The sequence below is a fragment of the Erinaceus europaeus genome, chromosome 3, assembly GCF_950295315.1.
Source record: "Erinaceus europaeus chromosome 3, mEriEur2.1, whole genome shotgun sequence".
In the NCBI taxonomy this organism is placed as follows: Eukaryota; Metazoa; Chordata; class Mammalia; order Eulipotyphla; family Erinaceidae; genus Erinaceus; species Erinaceus europaeus.
Genome location: NC_080164.1, coordinates 95,693,496 through 95,712,287, shown reverse-complemented (window position 1 = coordinate 95,712,287; position 18,792 = coordinate 95,693,496). Strand labels below are relative to the sequence as shown.

At 41.0% G+C, this 18,792-nt stretch overlaps 1 protein-coding gene across 2 annotated transcripts in view; it reads right to left on the bottom strand.

Moving 5' to 3' along the window:
* LHCGR (luteinizing hormone/choriogonadotropin receptor) overlaps window positions 1-18,374 on the bottom strand; it is a 101,320-nt gene extending 82,946 nt beyond the window's left edge. For both annotated transcript variants that reach the window (XM_007531613.2, XM_060187698.1), the window contains exon 1: window positions 18,201-18,374. In XM_007531613.2, the coding sequence (XP_007531675.1) occupies window positions 18,201-18,352 (152 nt within the window). In that variant the 5' untranslated portion in view covers window positions 18,353-18,374. The remainder of the gene's footprint in view (window positions 1-18,200) is intronic.
* Between the last annotated feature and the right edge of the window lie 418 nt (window positions 18,375-18,792).

The following is an 18,792-nucleotide window of genomic DNA, read 5'->3' as shown; positions in this document are numbered from 1 at the left end:
TTAACTGGGTGTGCCACCACTTAGCCCTTTCTGCTCCTTTATTTCTTTTCCTCTGCCACTCCTTGTGGCCATACTTTTTCTCTGCCTTGACTCTCTTATCATCCCTGAATTGGGTTTCCCTCACTCCATTCTGGGTTTCCCTGTCTAATCTGAATTAATCTGCCTGATGATTCCTACCATCTATACTCAGATAAAAGTCTGTTAGACATATGGTCTGTCTACTTACTTACAGATCTATCAGTCATGCATTCAAGATCATCCAAATAAAGGCTTACCCTATTTTCCTGTTCTGTCACCCACTATTCTCCTCATATATTCAGTTTACCAAACTTATAATACCTAATATAGAAACCACTGGTTACTAGCAAGCTGAGCACTTGCAATATGACTCATCTGAAATGAAATGGGATCTAAGTGTGAAATACACACCAGATGTTAAAAATTTGGCAAGAAAAAAAGAATGCCAATTATCTTATTAGTAACTTTTATATTAATTGCATTTTGAAATGATACTGTTTTGTATATATTGGATTAAGCAAAAATATTTTAGTAGGACCAATTTCATCTTTAAAAACTTTTAAAAATGTGGCTGTTGGCAAGTTAAACTGGACACATATATCATTTTTTCATATATGTACTTATTTATTATTAGAAAGAGACAGAGAAATTGAGAGGGGGAGGGGGAGATAGAGAGGGATAGACACAGAGAGACACCTACAGACCTGCTTCACTGCTTGTGAAGTGAACCTTCTGCAGTTGGGGAGCTGGGGACTCAAACTGGGCTCCTTGTGCAGGTTCTTGTACTTCGTACTATGTGCACTTAACCCGGTGTGCCACTGCCCGCTCCCTCTTCTCTTCCTTTCCAAGTCACACACATAACTATTACTACATCCAAATGACTCTCCCTTTGTCCTTTTCTCTCTCCAGGTCCTGATGGAGTTGGAGTTCAGAGCCCTCTGGTCATCTTCCTCCTATCATTTTCTCCCCTTCTGAGAATATGGTCAATATCTTTTATTTCTATTAGACTGTCCCTCCCTAGACAAATCAGGCTATTGTGTTTCCTAAGTTTGTTTTCATGCTTTCCTGCCTTCTTTCACACTGTCTCTGACATCTGGTTCATACACACTTTTCTCTAAATGGTTATGTCCTACCCTTGCCTATGAATGTCTCAGGTACTGTGTATATTATGGTATGTACCTTCATCACCAGTTGCATAGTATTTCCCACAGGATGCAACACAGTGGCATAGTAAAGAGTATGACTCTCGGGGGCCGGGTGGTGATGCACCTGGTTGAGTGCACATGTTACAATGCACAATGACCCAGGTTCAAGTCCCTGGTCCCCACCTGCAGGGGAAAACTTCATGAGCAGTGAAGCAGTATTGCAGGTATCTCTTTGTTTCTCTTCCTCTCTATCCCCCTTTCCCTCTCGATTTTTTGGCTGTCTCTATCCAATAAATAAATAAAGATAATAAAATATTTTTTTTTAAAAAAAGAACATGACTCTTGATTCAGAGTGCCTGGGTTCAAATTTTATGCTTTTCAGATTGCATAAAATCATAACTTCCAAAGCCATCCCAGAGACTTGAGATTAAACAAGGACATGATTATATGATGATTATATGATCACCTAACATAAGAGCTCAATCAGCACCTGCAGTTCACAGATGCTTATCATGAGAGAGTCAAGGTGCACTGACAGAGACTAGTGAGAACTCTGCTTCATTATTGGGAGCTGGAGTAGATGAGTGCAGTGTCGGGAATGCATTTTCCTGGTTTTATTTTTCTCACAAGGATTATTTGTGGGGCTTAGTACCTACATGGCTCTATAATTCCTGGTAGCCAGTTTTTGAATTTTTATTTATTTTTTAATTTTTTGTATTATACTTATTTACTTTTGGATAGAGACAGCCAGAAATCAAGAGGTAAGGGAATGACAGAAAGGGAGAGAGACAGAGAGACACCTGTAGCCCTATTTCTCCACTTTCAAAGCAGGTGGGGACCAGGGACTTGAACCTGGGTCCTTGTGCATTGTAACATGTGCACTCAACCAGGTGTGCCACCACCTGGCCCCCAGTGTTTTTTAAATATATATACGGAGAGCAAGAGACACTGAGAGGGAGCAATAGGGAGGAGAAATATCTGTAGTATTGCTCCACTGCTCATGAAGCATCTCTCTTGCAGGTAGGAACTGGAAGCTTGGACCTGGGTTACCACACATGGTAACATGCCGCCACCAGCTCTGAATATTTCTGCTTGCCTTAGGTCAACTCTGAGTCTATAAAATACCAATAATTTGCCTAGGAATCTTTCTGTTTGTTTGTTTGTTTGCCTTTAGCATTATCACTGGCAGTCAGTGCCTGCACTATAAAGCCACTGCTTCTGGTGGCCTTTTGTCTTTTTTTTTTTTTTTCCATTTTATTCAATAAGGTAGAGAGAAATTGAGAAAAGAAGGGGAGATAGAGAGGGTGAGAGAAAGATAGACAACTGCTGACTTGCTTTACCACATGTGAAGTGTTCCCACTGCAGGTGGGAGCAGGGGGCTCCAACCTGGACCCTTCTGTTGGTCCTTGGGCATCTTACTATGTGTGCTTCACTGGTGTGCCACTACCTGGCCCTCTTCACTTACATTTTTTTAAAAAGATATCTTTGACAGGGACAGCCAGATATCAAGAAAGGGGAGGATAGTAGGGGGAGAGACAGAGACACCAGCAACCCTGCTTCACCACTTGTGAGGCTTTCCCTCTGCAGGTGGGGACTGGGGGCTTGAACCTGGATCCTTGTGCATTGTAACATACGTTCAGCCAGGTGTACCACCACCCAGCCCCATTGACTCTTTACTTTTCAGAGGGCAATAGAAAAAAGAAAGCACAAATATTTCTACTGGTTCCTTTCTTTTGGGTTCAAGCATCTCTCACAGGCCTTATCTGATAGCTTTGTAAAGAAATTATAAAGAACAACTTTCTATTAAATATTTTAACTCTAAGGAGATACATTTGTCCATTGATTTAAAAAAGTTAAGTTAGGGAGTTGAGTGGTAGCACAGAGGATTAAGCACAGGTGGTGCAAGGCACAAGGACCAACGTAAGGATCCCGGTTCAAGCCCCCGACTCCCCACCTTCAGGGGAGTCGCTTTACAAGCGGTGAAGCAGGTCTGCAGGTGTCTTTCTTTCCCCCTCTCTGTCTTCCCCTCCTCTCTTGATTTCTCTCTGTCCTATCCAACAACAATAATAACTACAACAATAAAAGAACTAGGGCAACAAAAAGGAATAAATAAATAAACATTAAATAATTTAAAAAGTGTATTTGTTAGAAAAATAATTAAAAAGTTAAGTTAGTTGGAACTACATATGGGAAAGCGCAATTTGAATGTGTCCTCCAAGAGAGACTTTTCCAGGCACTCAAGAAGCTGTGAGAGTTTATGAATTATAATGTGAACCACGTTGCTTAAGAAGATTCCCTGGGTAATGGATTTTCTGAGTCAATTGTACAACCACTAAATTAAAAATATAAAGCCTCAGAGGAAAATGGTAAACACATCTAAGCCCTTACTCAAAACCCATTTAAAGTTTTCTAAAGATACAAAGCAAAATAACCTATCTTCACCTCCTATACCACAGTTCTTCTAGCAATAATATAGCATGTTGAGAAGAAGACTGGTAAATAAAACTACATGTCGAATTCTCCCTGGGGAATATCTGCATCATCTGGAATGATTTCTAAAATATATATGTATATCTATATCTCTCTCTATATATTTTAGAAGGAGAGGATATTATGTTGTTAAGGTAGTGACATTGCAGATATTTTGCAGGAGCTCTCTCAAGCTTTTGTTTCCAGATACAAGAGATTTTTTTTTTTAACTCTTATTAAAGTGATCCAGTTGAAAACTGGCTGCAACTGATTTATCAAGCTGTTTTTTTTTAAAAAAAAATTAATCTGAGCAGGGTGTTGAAGTGCCTGGAATTACTAGCCTCTGTGTCTTCACTTTTCACTCCCCAGCTCTGATCGACACCCGTCTGTGTGCCTGCTTGGCTCTAGAATCATCTCATTGCTGCTTGAAAACACCTTGGAGGTAGGGATGAGGGGAGGTGGTTATTAGATTCTCTCTGAGTTTAAAAGTTGTTTTCATACATAGAAGGTATCTGGTGCTACCTCTTTATAATGTGGATTCTAGAGAGAAATTTCTTGACCTTTTGTTACCAAGATGTCCAATTCTCCCTGCATCTTGCCCTCACATCTCCCTACTTCCTTGTCTGTTAAGTTAATCTCTCTCTCTCTCTCTCTCTCTCTCTCTCTCTCTCTCTCTCTCTCTCATTAAATTTCTCAGAGTTGAATTTTGGTGCTTGCAAAAGAGAAATGCCTTTATTAGGTCCCTCTCTAGTTTCCAGGGGGAAATGACTCATTGTTCTGTTGGATATCTACAATACAGACAGTATATGTGCTGGTGGTTAGTGAAAAGATGAAGGATTATTTTTTCTTACCAGGGTTATTGCTGGGCTTGGTGCCTGCAAGATGAATCCAATGCTCCTGGTGGCTGTTTGCTGCCCCACCCCTTTTATTTTGACAGAGATGGAGAGAAAAGGTGAGGGGAGGGGGTAGAGAAGGAGAGATACCTGCAACATTCCTTCACTGCTCATGAAGGCCCCTCTCTCCCCCACAAAGTAGGAGCTGGGGACTTTAACCCTGGCCCTTGTGTGTAGTAATGTGAATGCTTTACTAAATGAGCCAACACCTGGACCCAATATAAAGGATTTTGATGACGGTTCCTTGGCAACCTCTCTAATAACTACATTAGCTCCAACTAATGAGGCCTAAAGAACTACCACTCAAATGATAATGCCCAAACTTTCTTTGTTACTCTGCCTAAAAGGAATAATTCCCTCCGCTGAACTTCTAAGACTATGTTTCTAACCTGGATCTAGCTTTTATTACCTTCTGTTTTTCTCTTAAGTCGTCTGAGAATTGGTTCTCTCTGGGGGGAGGAAGAGGGGGATGGAGGTAGGGGAGAGGGAGAGAGAAGAGAGACTAGAGCACTTCTCAGCTATATTTTATAGTGGTGCTGGGGACTGAACTTGGGACCTTGTAGCCTCAGGCATGAAAGTCTTGCACAATCATTGTGCTATCTTCTCAGCCCCTGGTCCTTTTCTTTTCTATAATTGAAAGATTGAGCAGCTAGAGGGCAGCGTTAGTGTGTGGATCTTGCATTTGTTTTGCACATTTCTTTTTCATTTTTTATTTATGACTAATAGTAGGTTATAATATTTTAAGATTGCAATGTATAGTTACACATTATACCCACCACCAAATTTCTGTATTCCTACTCTCCCACCTCCCAAAGATAACCACAGTGGATCTTAGAAGTCTCAGAAACAGTTTGCTTGCTTTTGTATTATTTTTCCTTTGCCAGTTCATGTGTATCAGATGTCTAGATTCCACATATGAATGAAACCATCTGTAGTTGTCTTTCATCTCTTTACTTATCCCGCTAAGTATAGTAAATTCCAGCTCCTTCCATTTTGTCTCAATGGACACAGTATATTTTTGATTGCAGAGTAGTATTCTATGGAATAAATACCCCATAACTTCTTTCTTCAGTCATCTCTTGATGGAGATTTGGGCTGCTTCCACTGCTTGGCTATTGTGAATAATGCAGCTATCCACATGATGTTGCATATGTCCCTTTGAATTAGTATTTGAGTATCCATTGGGTAAACATCAAAGAGTGGTATTGCTGGATCATAAGGTAATTCTATTTTTGTTTAAAGACTCTCCATACAGTCTTCTAAAGGGGCACCACCAGTTTACATTCCCAATAGCAGTGTAGCAGACTCTTTCCCCCCCCATTACCTTGTCAACACCTACCAATTCCTGGTTTGTTGATATAAGCCATTCTTAGAGGTGTGGGATGGAATCTCAGTATAGTTTAAATTTGCACTTTTCTAATGATAAGTCATATGTCTGTGGGTCATGTGTATCTCTTCTTTAGAAAACTGTTTAGTTCTTTGGCTCACATTTTATTGGGTGATTTTTTACTTCTTTTGTAGATCTATGCCAATTCTGCATAGATGTTTGATATTAGTCACTTATTGGATGTGTGATGTGCAAATATCTTCTCCCATTTACTGGATGGCCTGGTCATTCTTGTGTAGTTTATTTTTGATATGTGGAAGGTTTTTTTTTTTTTTTTTCCTCTGGGGTTATTGCTGGGGCTCCGTGCTTGCACTACGAATCCACTGCTCCTGGAGGTCACTTTTTTCCCCATTTTTTGGTTGCCTTTGTTTTTGTTATTATTGTTATTGTTGTTATTACTGTTGTTGTTGGATAGGACAGAGAGAAATTGATAGAGAAGGGAAAGACAGAGAGGGGGAAAGAAAGACATCTCCAGACTTGCTTCACCACTTGTGTTTCTTGCCTTTTGGATCTCTTCTGTAGTGAATATTCTGTCCATGTCCTCTCCCCATTTTTGGATAGGGTCATTTGTTTTCTTACTGTTGAGTTTGGCAAGCTCTTTATATATCTTGGTTATTAAACTCTTGTCTGGTGTATGGCTTGTAAAGATCTCCCATTCTGTAAGGGGTCTCTTTGTTTGGGTATTAGTTTCTTTTGCTGTGCAGAAGCTTTTTAAAATTATTTATAAAAAGGAAACACTGGGGATTCTGGCAGTACTGCAGCAGGTTAAGCACACGTGATGCAAAGCACAAGGACCGGAGTAAGGATCCCGGTTCAAGCCCCCGGCTCCCCACCTGTAGTGGAGTCGCTTCACAGGCAGTGAAGCAGGTCTGCAGGTGTCTATCTTTCTCTCCCCCTCTCTGTCATTCTCTCCATTTCTCTCTGTCCTATCCAACAACAACAACCCATAGGTTTATACTTGCCTTACTCTTCTTTGTAATTGGATTCATTTCATTGAAAATGTCTTTAAAATTTATGCAGAAAAGAATTCTGCCAATATTTTTCTCTTAAGTATCTGATAGTTTCTGGTCTAACATCCAGGTCTTTGATCCACCTAGAATTTACTTTTGTGTTTGGTGAAATATAGTGGTTCAGTTTCATTCTTCTGCATGTTTCAACCCATTTGTTCCAACACCATTTGTTGAAGAGACTCTGCTTCTCCATTTAATAGTCTGGGCACCTTTGTCAAAGATTAGATGTCCATAGGTGTTGAGACTTACTTCTGGGTTCTCAATTTTGTTCCACTGGTCAGTGTGTCTATTCATGTTCCAGTACTAAGCAGTTTTGATGACAATGGCCCTATAATACAGTTTGAAATCTGGGAGTGTGATGCCTCCAGTTCTGTTCTTTCTTCTCAAGATTGTTTTGGAAATTCTTGTTCTTTTCTGGTTCCAGATAAACATTTGTAGCATTTGTTCTATTCTCCTAAAAATGTGGTTGGGATCTTGATTGGGGTAGCATTAATTTTGTATATGGCTCTGGGTAGTATATTCATTTTGATGATGTTAATTCTTCCAACCCATGAACATGGTCCTTTTTGAAATTTATAAACAGAATTGAGTCTTTTGTTTTCCTTTCCTCTGACTGTTTGTTTGCATGTCACAAATTTATGTGTATTGATTTTATATCCTGCTACTTTACTGATTTTATTAATTATTTTCAGTATTTTTTTTGGTGGAGGCTTTGGGGTTCTCTAGTTACATTATCATGTCACCAGCAAATAGTGATAGTTTTATTTCTTCATTTCCAATATGTATACTATTTTTAAGCTCTTTTTTTATCAGATGACAATTGCAAGGACTTCACGGTCTGTGTCGAATAATAGTGGAGATAGTGAACATTCTTGTCTGGTTTCCAGTTTTAGAGGAAAAGCTTCTAGCTTTCCCCATTGAGAATGATATTATCTGTGGGTTTGTCATAAATGGTCTTTATTATGTTGAGGATGGTCCTTCTATTCCCAATTTCAGGAGGGTCTTTATCATAAATGGACATTGGATCATGTCAAATGCCTTTCAGCATCAATTTATATGACCATGTGATTTTTCTTTTTCTTTTTGTTGACATGATGAGTTACATTGATTTTCAGATGTTGGACCATCCATATTTCCCAGGTGTGAATCCCACTTGGTCTTGGTAAAGTATTTTCTTGATATGTTGTTGTATTCATTTGCTAAATTTTGTTCAGATATTTGTGTCAGTTAGGGATATATGTGAACAGTTTTCTTTTCTGGTAGTCTTTTCCTGCTTTGGGGGTCAGAGTGATGTTAGCCTCATAGAACGTGTTATTCAATTTTCCGGAAGAGCTTGAGCAGAATTGATGTTATTTCTTCTTTGAAAATCTCATGGAATTTGTTAGTAAAGCTGCCTGTACCTGGACTTTTATCTTGGATGAATAAATAAAACTTAATTCCATTAAGTTTATCTCTTGGATGATTGATATTTAGTATTCAAAAACTGAGATGGGTTGTAAAAGGTTCCTCAGTTTTCTGCATCATCAAATTGTTATTTTTTTCTCCACATACTTTGTTGTATGTGAAACCTTTATTTATGAATATTTATTATTTTTTTTGCTGTGCTCTTTCATTTATCTTCATCATATAGTCAACCTCATTCAGCGGCAGGAATCATGACAACACAGAGGTTTTAGCACTAGCCTCCACCCACAGTGTAAATTAGAGAAAGGGGACCTGGTGCTAGGATTTACATCTGCTCTGTCTTTGTTCTGTTGATCAATTAAGGTAATTTGGGGTCTGTGTTGGACCCTAGCCTGTCATACCAGAGCATCTATCTCCACCCCTATTGAGTCAAATGCTGTCTGCTCCTGCATGTGAAGTAGAATTAGGAGCCTAGGAGTAACTTCATTTTATAAGGCAAGGGCACATTTGATAATTAGCAATTGATCAAATCTTTATTATGTAAGTTGTGTTTTATTTGTTAAGTTGAACTCTCTGGATTTCACTCAGTTTACATTAAAGAACTGTGGTGAGAGCCATACAGAAAGTATCTGTAAGTGGTTTGCTGGCTAAAAATTGGTGTCATCCCCCCAGTGAGGCAGAGCCTGAGAATAATGAATACCATGTAGAGAAGCTGCTAGAAGCTACCCACTAAGGCAGAAAACCCACCTGCATGGTGGGTGGAGCTACTTAAATTCCATTCTTAAAAAAATGGCTGGTGGGGAAATTTGCTAAAATCTATATTAAATGTGAATTGCTGCACAGCAAGGGGAGGAAGCAGAACAGAACACACAGGCTTCTATGAAGCCAGTGCTCTTGGGCCTGAAGTTAAGCGTCTCACTACCATTGTGACCCAACTAGCATTGAAATGGCATGTGTAAGATCAGAGTTACACATGACCAAAACATTGCCTGGTGCAGTCACTCTGGGATATTGTATACTGGGAAGGAACCTTTGTGCCTTATTTCAAGTCATGAAAAGAAGCCAAACTGAGGGGATTGGGAAGAAGATAGAGGGAGGTAAAGAAGCAGAACTGGATCCTGAATTAATCTGACTTGCTGCCGGCTGCCTTAGGGAAAAAAGGAAAACAAAACAAAACAAAACAAAACAAAAACAAACCAACCAACCAACCCAAGGAATGACTGTTCTCCAAGGGTTCAGTGCAAAGGGGTCTTAAATTTACACTTCCATTGAGATTTTGGGAAATGTGTTTCTTGCTTTTTTAGTATCCTGCTAGAGGTCATCATTCATCATTCACTTTCCCCAAAAGGATGATTTTCAAACTCATAAAATCTGGTCCTAGCAAAGCTCCCCCTAAAGAGTCAGTTTATAGGCACAATTTGGCTTAAACATTGCCATGAATGCGTAGTTGGGAGAACTGAGTTAGAGCTGAGTGTCCAGATCAATCTCTACCTCTGGCCTTTGATTCATCAGGTTGTAGGATAGGGGATAGGACTTGAGTTTGCTAGTATGTGTGTAAGTAAGCAAGTATGTGTATGTATATATGCATATATGTATGTATGCATATATAACCCAGAAGCAGTAAAATTGGGAGTGAAGCCAAACTCTTCTATTTGCAAGAGTTTGAGAGACTTCCCTCTCTTCTGTGGACTCTTAGCGCGTGCCCAGTTCAGAAGGCTTTGGTATGACAGGGTGAGATCCAACAGAGCCTCCAAATTATCTGAACTTGAGTATTTTGTTTTGTTTTCTAAAAAAATAGATCCTGGATGAGAGATTTTTCTCTAATGACTTAAACTACACACACACACACACACACACACACACACACACATTTATATCAAAGTGAGCGGCCAGGTGATGGTACACCTGGTTGAGTGCACATGTTACAATGCACAAAGACCTGGTTTTGAGCCCCCAGCTAGCCCCCACCTGTGGGGGGGGGAAGCTTTGCTAATGATGAAACAGTGCTGCAGGTATCTCTGTTTCTCTCCCTCTCTATTACCCCTGTCCTTCTTGATTTCTCGCTGTCTCTATCCAATAAATAAATAAACATAATAAAAAATAAAAAAATAATCAAAGCAATCTGTACAGATTATAATAATATCTATGTTTCCAGTCTTGCTTTTTAGAAGCTGATATTTCTACTATGATCTGCTTAAAGGACAGATTGGGGATCTTCAATATCTATGACCAGAATGTTGACATGATATAAATAATTCCTTTTACTACTCTTAGGCATCCTCTTGCCTCCATATTAACTTGGAGTGAAAGTTTTAAAAGACAGGCAGACATGACATATACTAAGTTATGTGATGCTTTCTTTTTGGAACTGATTCATATCGACATGTGGTTCATACTCAGCTGTCTACTCAGTTTGATCATCATGCAGCTTAATAAATACGTGAAAATCTGGGAATCCTGAGTTGGAAAGACCTCTTCAAGTTGCTCTCACTATAGCACAGTGATATAAAACCAATGGGGGGGGGTAGGTATATTGCTTCCCACCCCCAAAGGGCATTTAGCAAATGTCTAGAAATATTTTTTGTTGTCCTAATACAGGAGGGCAGTACTGCTGGCATCTGGTGGACAGAATCCAGGGACGCTACTAAAGACTCCACAAAGTACAAAAAACAACAAATGGTTAACGTGGACCTGAGTGTCAGTTGTGCTGAGGTTAGGAAACTCTGTTGTGCTACTGGTTGCAAAAATACGAATAAGTAAAAGTATTAGAATAGTTGTATGTTTTGGGGTTGGGGGGAAGATGATGAACATAAGGGAAAGTTTCATGGTGAAGTAGTATGTTAGTGCATAGCGATTGAGCCATACTCTGAATTCCTTAGTGCCCTATTGCCTCTTCCCTATCTACACCAGTCTTTTGAGTCTATTTCTACCTCAGTTTGGTTTCTTCAAGAGCAGAGGCCAGGGACCAGGCGGTGGCACACCTGGTTAAGCGTTCACATTACAGTGCACAAGGACCCAGGTTGAAGGCCCCGATCCCTACCTGCAGGGAGAAAGCTTCATGAGTGGTGGAGCAGGGCTGCAGGTGTCTTCTCTGTCTCTCTCCCTCTTTACCTCCTTCTCCCGTTCTCAATTTCTCTCTGTCTCTATCTAATAATAAATAAAATAAATAAAAAATTAAAAATAGAGACTATGCCCTCCCCCCATCTTCAGCACTGAGTACCGTGGACCCTGAATTCCACAGAAGGTGGGAAGAAAAACATTCAAGAAAGATGTCAGGAGGCTTTTATCTTCCTGTGACATTGCACTGATGGATACAGCACATTTTGTTCTTTCAAAGTCTTTGGATTGTGTCATATAAGTCTAAAAGTTTAATCTTTGCTCAGTAGGCACAACATGCAAAAAATAAATTGATATAATTATTATTAGCATTTTCTTGCTAACAGATTTTCCAGATGCTGTTTTCATATCAAGCAGATCAACCTTTCTGTTGTCATAGAGACAAAGATCTTTATATAACCATGGGCAAGGTGAGATTTTTTTTCTTTTCTCCCCCCCCCCCAAGTTGTCTGAAATTAATAAGAAAATGGAAAATTTAAAAATCATTTTTCTCTCTTTTTCTTTTTCTTTTTTTTTACTCAACTAAAACTAATGAACATGTGGGAGGATATCTTCTATATTACTGTAGATTTTAAATTCCTAAATTTTAAATAAAATATGATGGGGCAGAAATGTATGAATGATTGAGCAATGCCATTTTCAAAATTTGCGAGCAGCATTCTTGTCTATTATAAGTGATTATAATCCTTGTTTCATTTTGGTACTAAAAATTACATAGTGAACTGTAGATGGAAATTTTAAAGGGCAGAACCACCAAATTCTGGGACTGATTCAAACACAAACTAGCAACTTTTAAGGGATTGATAGTGATATTTTTTTCTTTTGCTTCCAGGGTTATCTCTGGGGCTAAGTGCCAGCATTGCTCCTGGTGGCCTTTTTTTGTTTGTTTGTTTGTTTGTTTTTGTTTTTGTTTTAATAGGACAGAGAGAAATTGGGGGGATATAGAGAGGGAGAAAGATAGATACCTGCAGATCAGCTTTGCTGTTGTGAAGCTTCCCCCCTTTAGGTAGAAGCTGGGGCTTGAACCCAGATCCTTGCATGAATGCTTGTGCTTAGTACTGTGTGTGCTTAACTGGGTGGGCCACCACTCAGTCCCCCCCTTTTTTTTGGATAAAAGATGAGAGAGAAGGTAGGGTGAGGTGGACAGGAGAGACATCACAGCACTTGCCAGACTTTCCCCATGCAGTTGTTCCCATGTGGTAGCCCAGGGCTTGAACCCCAGTCCTTGCACTGCAGTGAAGTATATGCTTACTGGATAACCTATAACACTGCACTGTAGTACTCCCCTCTTGGGAACCTCAAGGTGAAGAGTGTCCCCCTTCTTTCTGAAGAGGCAAACTCTAGGGGTAACTGGTGCAAGTCCTAGCTTTTTTCCAGAAGGCTTCTCTTCCCCCCCCCCCCCCATCCCTCTCATTTTATTGGGGCAGGGTAGTTAATGGTTTACAGTACAGTTGTGATTCCCTTCTTTTTACAGCTTCCTGTCACTCATAGCATTTCTCTTTCTCATTGTTATGGTTTACCATTTTACTCATTCATCATCAAGAAGAAAAGGGTTTCAGCACAGACCTGTTCACTTTTTCCTGTCTTTTCCCTCAATGTTGAGAAGACCTGTCCTCATGCCTTCTTTTCCTGGGGCCCAGAAGTCTTCCTACTCTTTCTAAGATGAACCTTTCCCTTATATATTGTGATGGACACTCTTTTCACACTCTGGTTCATTCTACTCCCTCAAATATTATTCTTTTCTGTATCTTCAGTATGTCCTTTTCCAGATATCTTTCTTCCACCCCCCCCCACTTCTCTTTAAGGAACAAAATAACAAAGCCCCACCCAAACCAAGCCCCCTTTTTCTAAATTTAAAAATCATTTATTAAATCATCTGCACTAGTCATTCTTAGTCTATTTTCACATTTAATCTTCCCAGTAGTTCAGAGTTAATTTTCACTATTTTTTAAAATTTTGTTTGTTTTAATTTTTTTTAAAAAAGGAGACATTAACAAAACCATAGGATAAGAGGGGTACAACTACACATAATTCCCACCACCAGAACTCTGTATACCATCCCCTCCCCTGATAGCTTTCTTGTTCTTTAACCCTCTGGGAGTATGGACCCAAGGTCATTGTAGGATGCAGAAGGTTGAAGGTAATTACCAAACCCTTTCTTATCCTGTCTTTGAATTGAATTGGATGAGTTGTTGGAAATGTCATGATGCATTTTTGCTTTTCAAAACAGAGAAAAGTACACCTTGCCTTTTCTGACAACTCAATATAGTCCTGGATGTCTTTTCTATTAAGAATTATGTGTGTTTTCTCAGGGGCTTTGTGGGTAGCATGGGGAGGAAAGTATGATACAGGAAGGAAACACACAACATACTTCTTGCTCACCAGATGACCTCTTGCTTGCCTGGAAGACTTCTGAAGGTCTGCAGAAATGGCAGAGATATACCCCCAAGAAAATGGTGAGATCTCTTTGCTCCCTTAGCATGGTATTCTATCATGGCTATGGCTAGAATATAATCAAGACCCTCACCAGCATGGTGTCTTTTTGGATACTTGTATATTTCTCTTCCTTTGCCTTCTTTCCTTTCTTTTTCCTTTATTTTTTTTTCCACCACTCCCATCACCAGAGGTCTGTATTATCCTCATCCCCACCCCCATAGATAACCACCATAGTTACCTCACAGTCTTGAAAATCAGTTGGTATTTCTTTTACATTTATATATTCAATTATCTATATTCTGCATGAGTGAAAAACATTCTGTAATTGGCCTTCACTTCTTATTTATTTATTTATTTATTCCATTTTGTTGCCCTTGTTGTTTTTTATTGTTGTAGTTATTACTGTTGTCGTTGCTGGATAGGACAGAGAAATGGAGAGAGGAGGGGAAGACAAAGGGGGAGAGAAAGATAGACACCTGCAGACCTGCTTCACCACTTGTGAAGCAACTCCCCTGCAGGTGGGGAGCTGGGGGCTCGAACTGGGATCCTTACACTGGTCTTTGCACTTTGTGCCACCTGCGCTTAACACACAGCGCTAACGCCCAACTTCCTGTCCTTCACTTCTTTACTTGCTTCACTGAGTATAATCTTCTCCAATTCCATCCACTTTATCCCAAAGGACACAATATCATCCCTTTTTATTGCTGTATGATATTCTGTTGAATAGATGTCCCATAGCTTTTCTCTTCAGTCATCTGTCGAAGGGCATTTTGGTTGTTTCCAGGCTTCTGCTATTGTGAATAAAACCACTATAAGCACAGGGGTGCACATATCCCTTTGAATCAGTACTATTGTATCTTTTGGGTAAATGCCTAGTAGTGGGCTTGCTGTGTCATATGGCACTTCCATTTGTATTTGTTTATGGATTCTCCATACTGTTCTCCACCCTTGCCATCTTTTCTCAATTCTTTTTCTTTCCTTTTCCTCCTTGGGAGTAAAAAGTTGCCTCTAAATCTTTGATTGAGCATCAGGATCTCCTGGGAAGCTGGTTGAAACCCATACTACTGGACCAGACTCCCAGAATTTCTGATTGAGTCAGTAGATTGCAGCTTGGGGCTGAGAAAGGACATCTCTAACATGTCCTCAGTGATCTCACACTGCTTCCTTGGGCTCCCACATTGAATTATCTTGTCTTATACTACTTATGCATTTCTCTTGTCCTGTGGGTACTCAAGTCCATATCCTACCAAAAATAAAGTTAACTTGGTTTGATGTTCATGAGCTCTGCCTCCATAGGGTTCTTACCTGAAGGATGAGCTTCTTTCTCCATTATCTGGGACCCGGGAAAACTGGCTTTGTGCAGCTGATTATGCTCAATGATCTGAGGGTATTCTACACATATTCACACCAAGACTTCCTCTTCCTGTAAAGGAGGAGTCTTGGATTGTCCAGAATCCCACAGGTGTAAAGAAGGGCTTCAGGGCAGGGACAGAGCTCCTAAATGGGAGAGGGAGTGACAGTGGTCCTTCCACTGTGCCTGTGTCCCTTCAAACCTATTCATCTCTATAACACTTTTTTTTGGGGTGTGTGTAGGCTTCTCTAAACTGTGTTGTGGGGCCATGCAATATGTGGCTTGTTTTAATCTTTTGACTGCTATCTTCTCTATGTACCTTCCTGAGACCAGAAGGAGTATAGTAGGAGGAATCACAGAGTGATCAGTGAAAAGCTGAATCTGAATCCCTCCTGCCTTCTATTAAAGGATTTCCAATCTGTGCCAACTCTGGGGAGTCTGAAGGGGGTGGGGTGGGGAAGGAGTGACTTTTTTTTTTTTTTTTTTACAAAGACAAGCAATTGTAACAATAATAAAGTCCCTCTTTTGGTTCTCAGTTTCTTATGATCTATATGTCTCAGATAGATGAGGAAAGGTGCCAGGGACACAATCATTCATGAAAGCAAGATAGGAAGCTTGTCAGGGAAGGACAAGAACTGGAACTTGGGAAGGCATTTTCCCACAGATTTGCTGACTGATTGAAGCAGTTCTGTCAGCATGATCCAATCCTTCAAGAGAATCAAACTGACAAGATAATTAATAGAAATTAATTAATGTAAGTCCATCAACTATTAAACTATCTCTCAACTGAAATATTATCTGAATATCACTAACTCTTCCAGGGAAGAAACTCATTCTTCAGGAGGGCAGATGAATCCTCCTCCCTAAGTGAGTCCCTGGAAGACTCCTGGGAATTCAGAAAAATGGTAGAGACCCTCCCCCATTAAGGAAATGAAGTCACTTTGCTCCCTCTGTATAGAACTCCATCATTCCTAATAAAAAAAAAATAAAATATTTGGGCAGGGGGCAGGTGGTGGCACACTGGGTTAAGTGCACATAGTATGAAGTGCAAAGACCCACACAAGGATCCCAGTGTGACCCCCTGCTCCCCACCCACAGCAGGGATGCTTCATAAGCGGTGAAGCAGGTCTGCAGGTGCCTATCTTTCTCTCTTCCTCTTTTCCCCCCTGCCCTCTCTCTGTCAAAAGGAAAAAAAAAAAAGCTGCCAGTAGTAGTAGATTCACCATGCAGGCAACGAGCCCCAGCGATAACCCTAGAGGAATAAAATTGGGGCCAAGTTGTGGCACACCGGGTTGAGTATACATGTTACAATGTGCAAAGACCTGGGTTCCATCCCTCAGTCCCCATGTGCAGGGGGGAAACTTTGGAGTAGTGAAACAGTGTTGCAGATTCCCTCATAGTGAAACAATGTTGCAGATTCTCTCTCTCTCTCTCTCTTCCCCTTCCCTCTTGATTTCTGGCTGTCTCTATACAATAAATAAGTAAATAAAGATAACAGAATTCCATCATGGCTATGGCTAGAATATAACCACAACCCCCATTTGAGTACTTTGAGATTCCCTTTGTCTTGCCTTTCCTTTTCTCTTTTAACAGTTTTTTTTGAGGTAAAATTTATATCACACAAAGTCACCCATTTAAAGTGTACAATGCAATTGTATTTAGTTTATTCATAAGTTATACAACCATACCATAATTTAGTTTTAGACAAAAATTATCACTCTCCAAAGTGACACACATGAACAGCCAGTCACCTTTGTCCCAACTCAGAAACTCTGGATGTGTATTCTTTTTTTTTTTTAAATGAAATCTGTGCTTTTTTTTAGTGATTTAATATTGATTTATAAAATTACAAGATAAGAGGGGTACAACTCCATACCATTCACACCACCAGAGTTCTGAGCCCTCAATCCCTCCATGGTAATTTACAGTAATTCTCCTAAGGTTGCAAATATGGGTTAACTATTATTTCTACAACTATCTGATATATTTGTATATATTGTCATTTTTTAAGGCCTCACCTTCTCTTTCTTTCCAAGTCACATATACCCCTATGACTACATCCAAATGTCCCTCCTTTTCCCTCTTCTTTCTCTGGGTCCTGATGGAGTTGGAGTTCAGAGCCCTCTGGTCATCTTCCCCTAGCATTTCTCTCCCACTAGAAGTATGGACCTGTATTCTATCTGAATACTTTATATGCACAGAATTAACTGGTAAGTGTTAGCTCCCCCCTACACACACTTTTTTAAGCTGAGAAAGGGAGACTAAGTGCTGCTCTGACATACTAGAGCCAAAGACCCCCATCTCCTCTTGACTCCATCACTTCAGTAAAAGATTTGCAGTACCTGTGCTGGCTGATGCCTACACTCACCTTACCCATCTCAGGGCTGTTGAGAAGCTGACCATATGTGGTCTGTGGGCCACAAAACCCTTAATATATTAGACAGCTAGTATGAAATGCAAATGCGCTTGGAGCAGCAGCTCCCATCCTTATCAAGTTGTAGGGGGCTCTGGTTGGGGAAGGCTGCCTGGTCGCTCTACGCAGTTCCCCAATGACTGACCTGGTCATCCCTTGGCAGACGGCCTGAGCACCCTATTCCATGGGGTGCCAGAGTCCAAAGAAAGCACTCTGACTTGACAGGGCGTTGGCCAGGGAACACAGGAAACACAGACAGTTTGGGGGTGGGAGTGGGGAGACCCTAACCACCTCCCATTCCCTTCCAGCAGCAGCAGAAAGCTTCCTTTATGGCTTTTAGGTAGTTCCACACAGCTGCTAAGGTCTGGGGGTTGCCAGAGACTGGAGAGAATACTTGCAGTCTGTGCTGTTAGCAGGTGGCAAAGACAGTTCTTCCTAAGCTTTGCTGAAGTTTGACTTGACCAAGTGCCTTTCTCTAAGCTAGGCTTCCAGGTAAAGGAGGCTGAAGAGAAGCAAGAATGTGACTGTGAGGAGAGAGGGTCTGGGCGAGTACTCACAGTCTGGTGAGGCCAGGCCGGGGGCCGGGGCAGCGCAGAGCTCCCAGGGGCTGGCAGCTGCAAGGCTCCGGACAGTGGGTCCCGCGCAGCGCCTGTGGCCACAGCAGCAGCAGCGTCAGCAGCCATAGAAGCGTGGGGGTCTGCAGGCCCATGGCGGGGGAGTCAGCGCCTGCCTTGCTGCCTGGAGTGTTCCCTGCACAGACCCAAGACTGTGGCTGGCTCCCTGGTTGGGTCCCCGCCCCTCCCGCCCCTCCCGCCTCACCTCACCTCTGCACGGGCCCGCCTCCTCCCCCCTTTCTGTGGCCAGAGATCCCACCACCCTTTTTCTGCTATTTCCCTTGTCCTCCACAGCTGCAACATGGCCCTAGTTTTAACAGGAGCTTGAGTGTGGTAAATGCTTTAGGTCAGAAGCCGGGAGTTTTGGATTCTCATCCTAGCTCTGCTGTGAGTGTGAAGTTGAGTGAGAGGGACCAGGGACAAAGCTATCAGGAAAAAAACCCATTTCAGGGGTAGTGAAAGAGCTCAGCTAAGAAGACTTTTCTCCTCCATTCTCATGTCTATCTCTTTTCCCCCTACAACTTCTTCCACACCA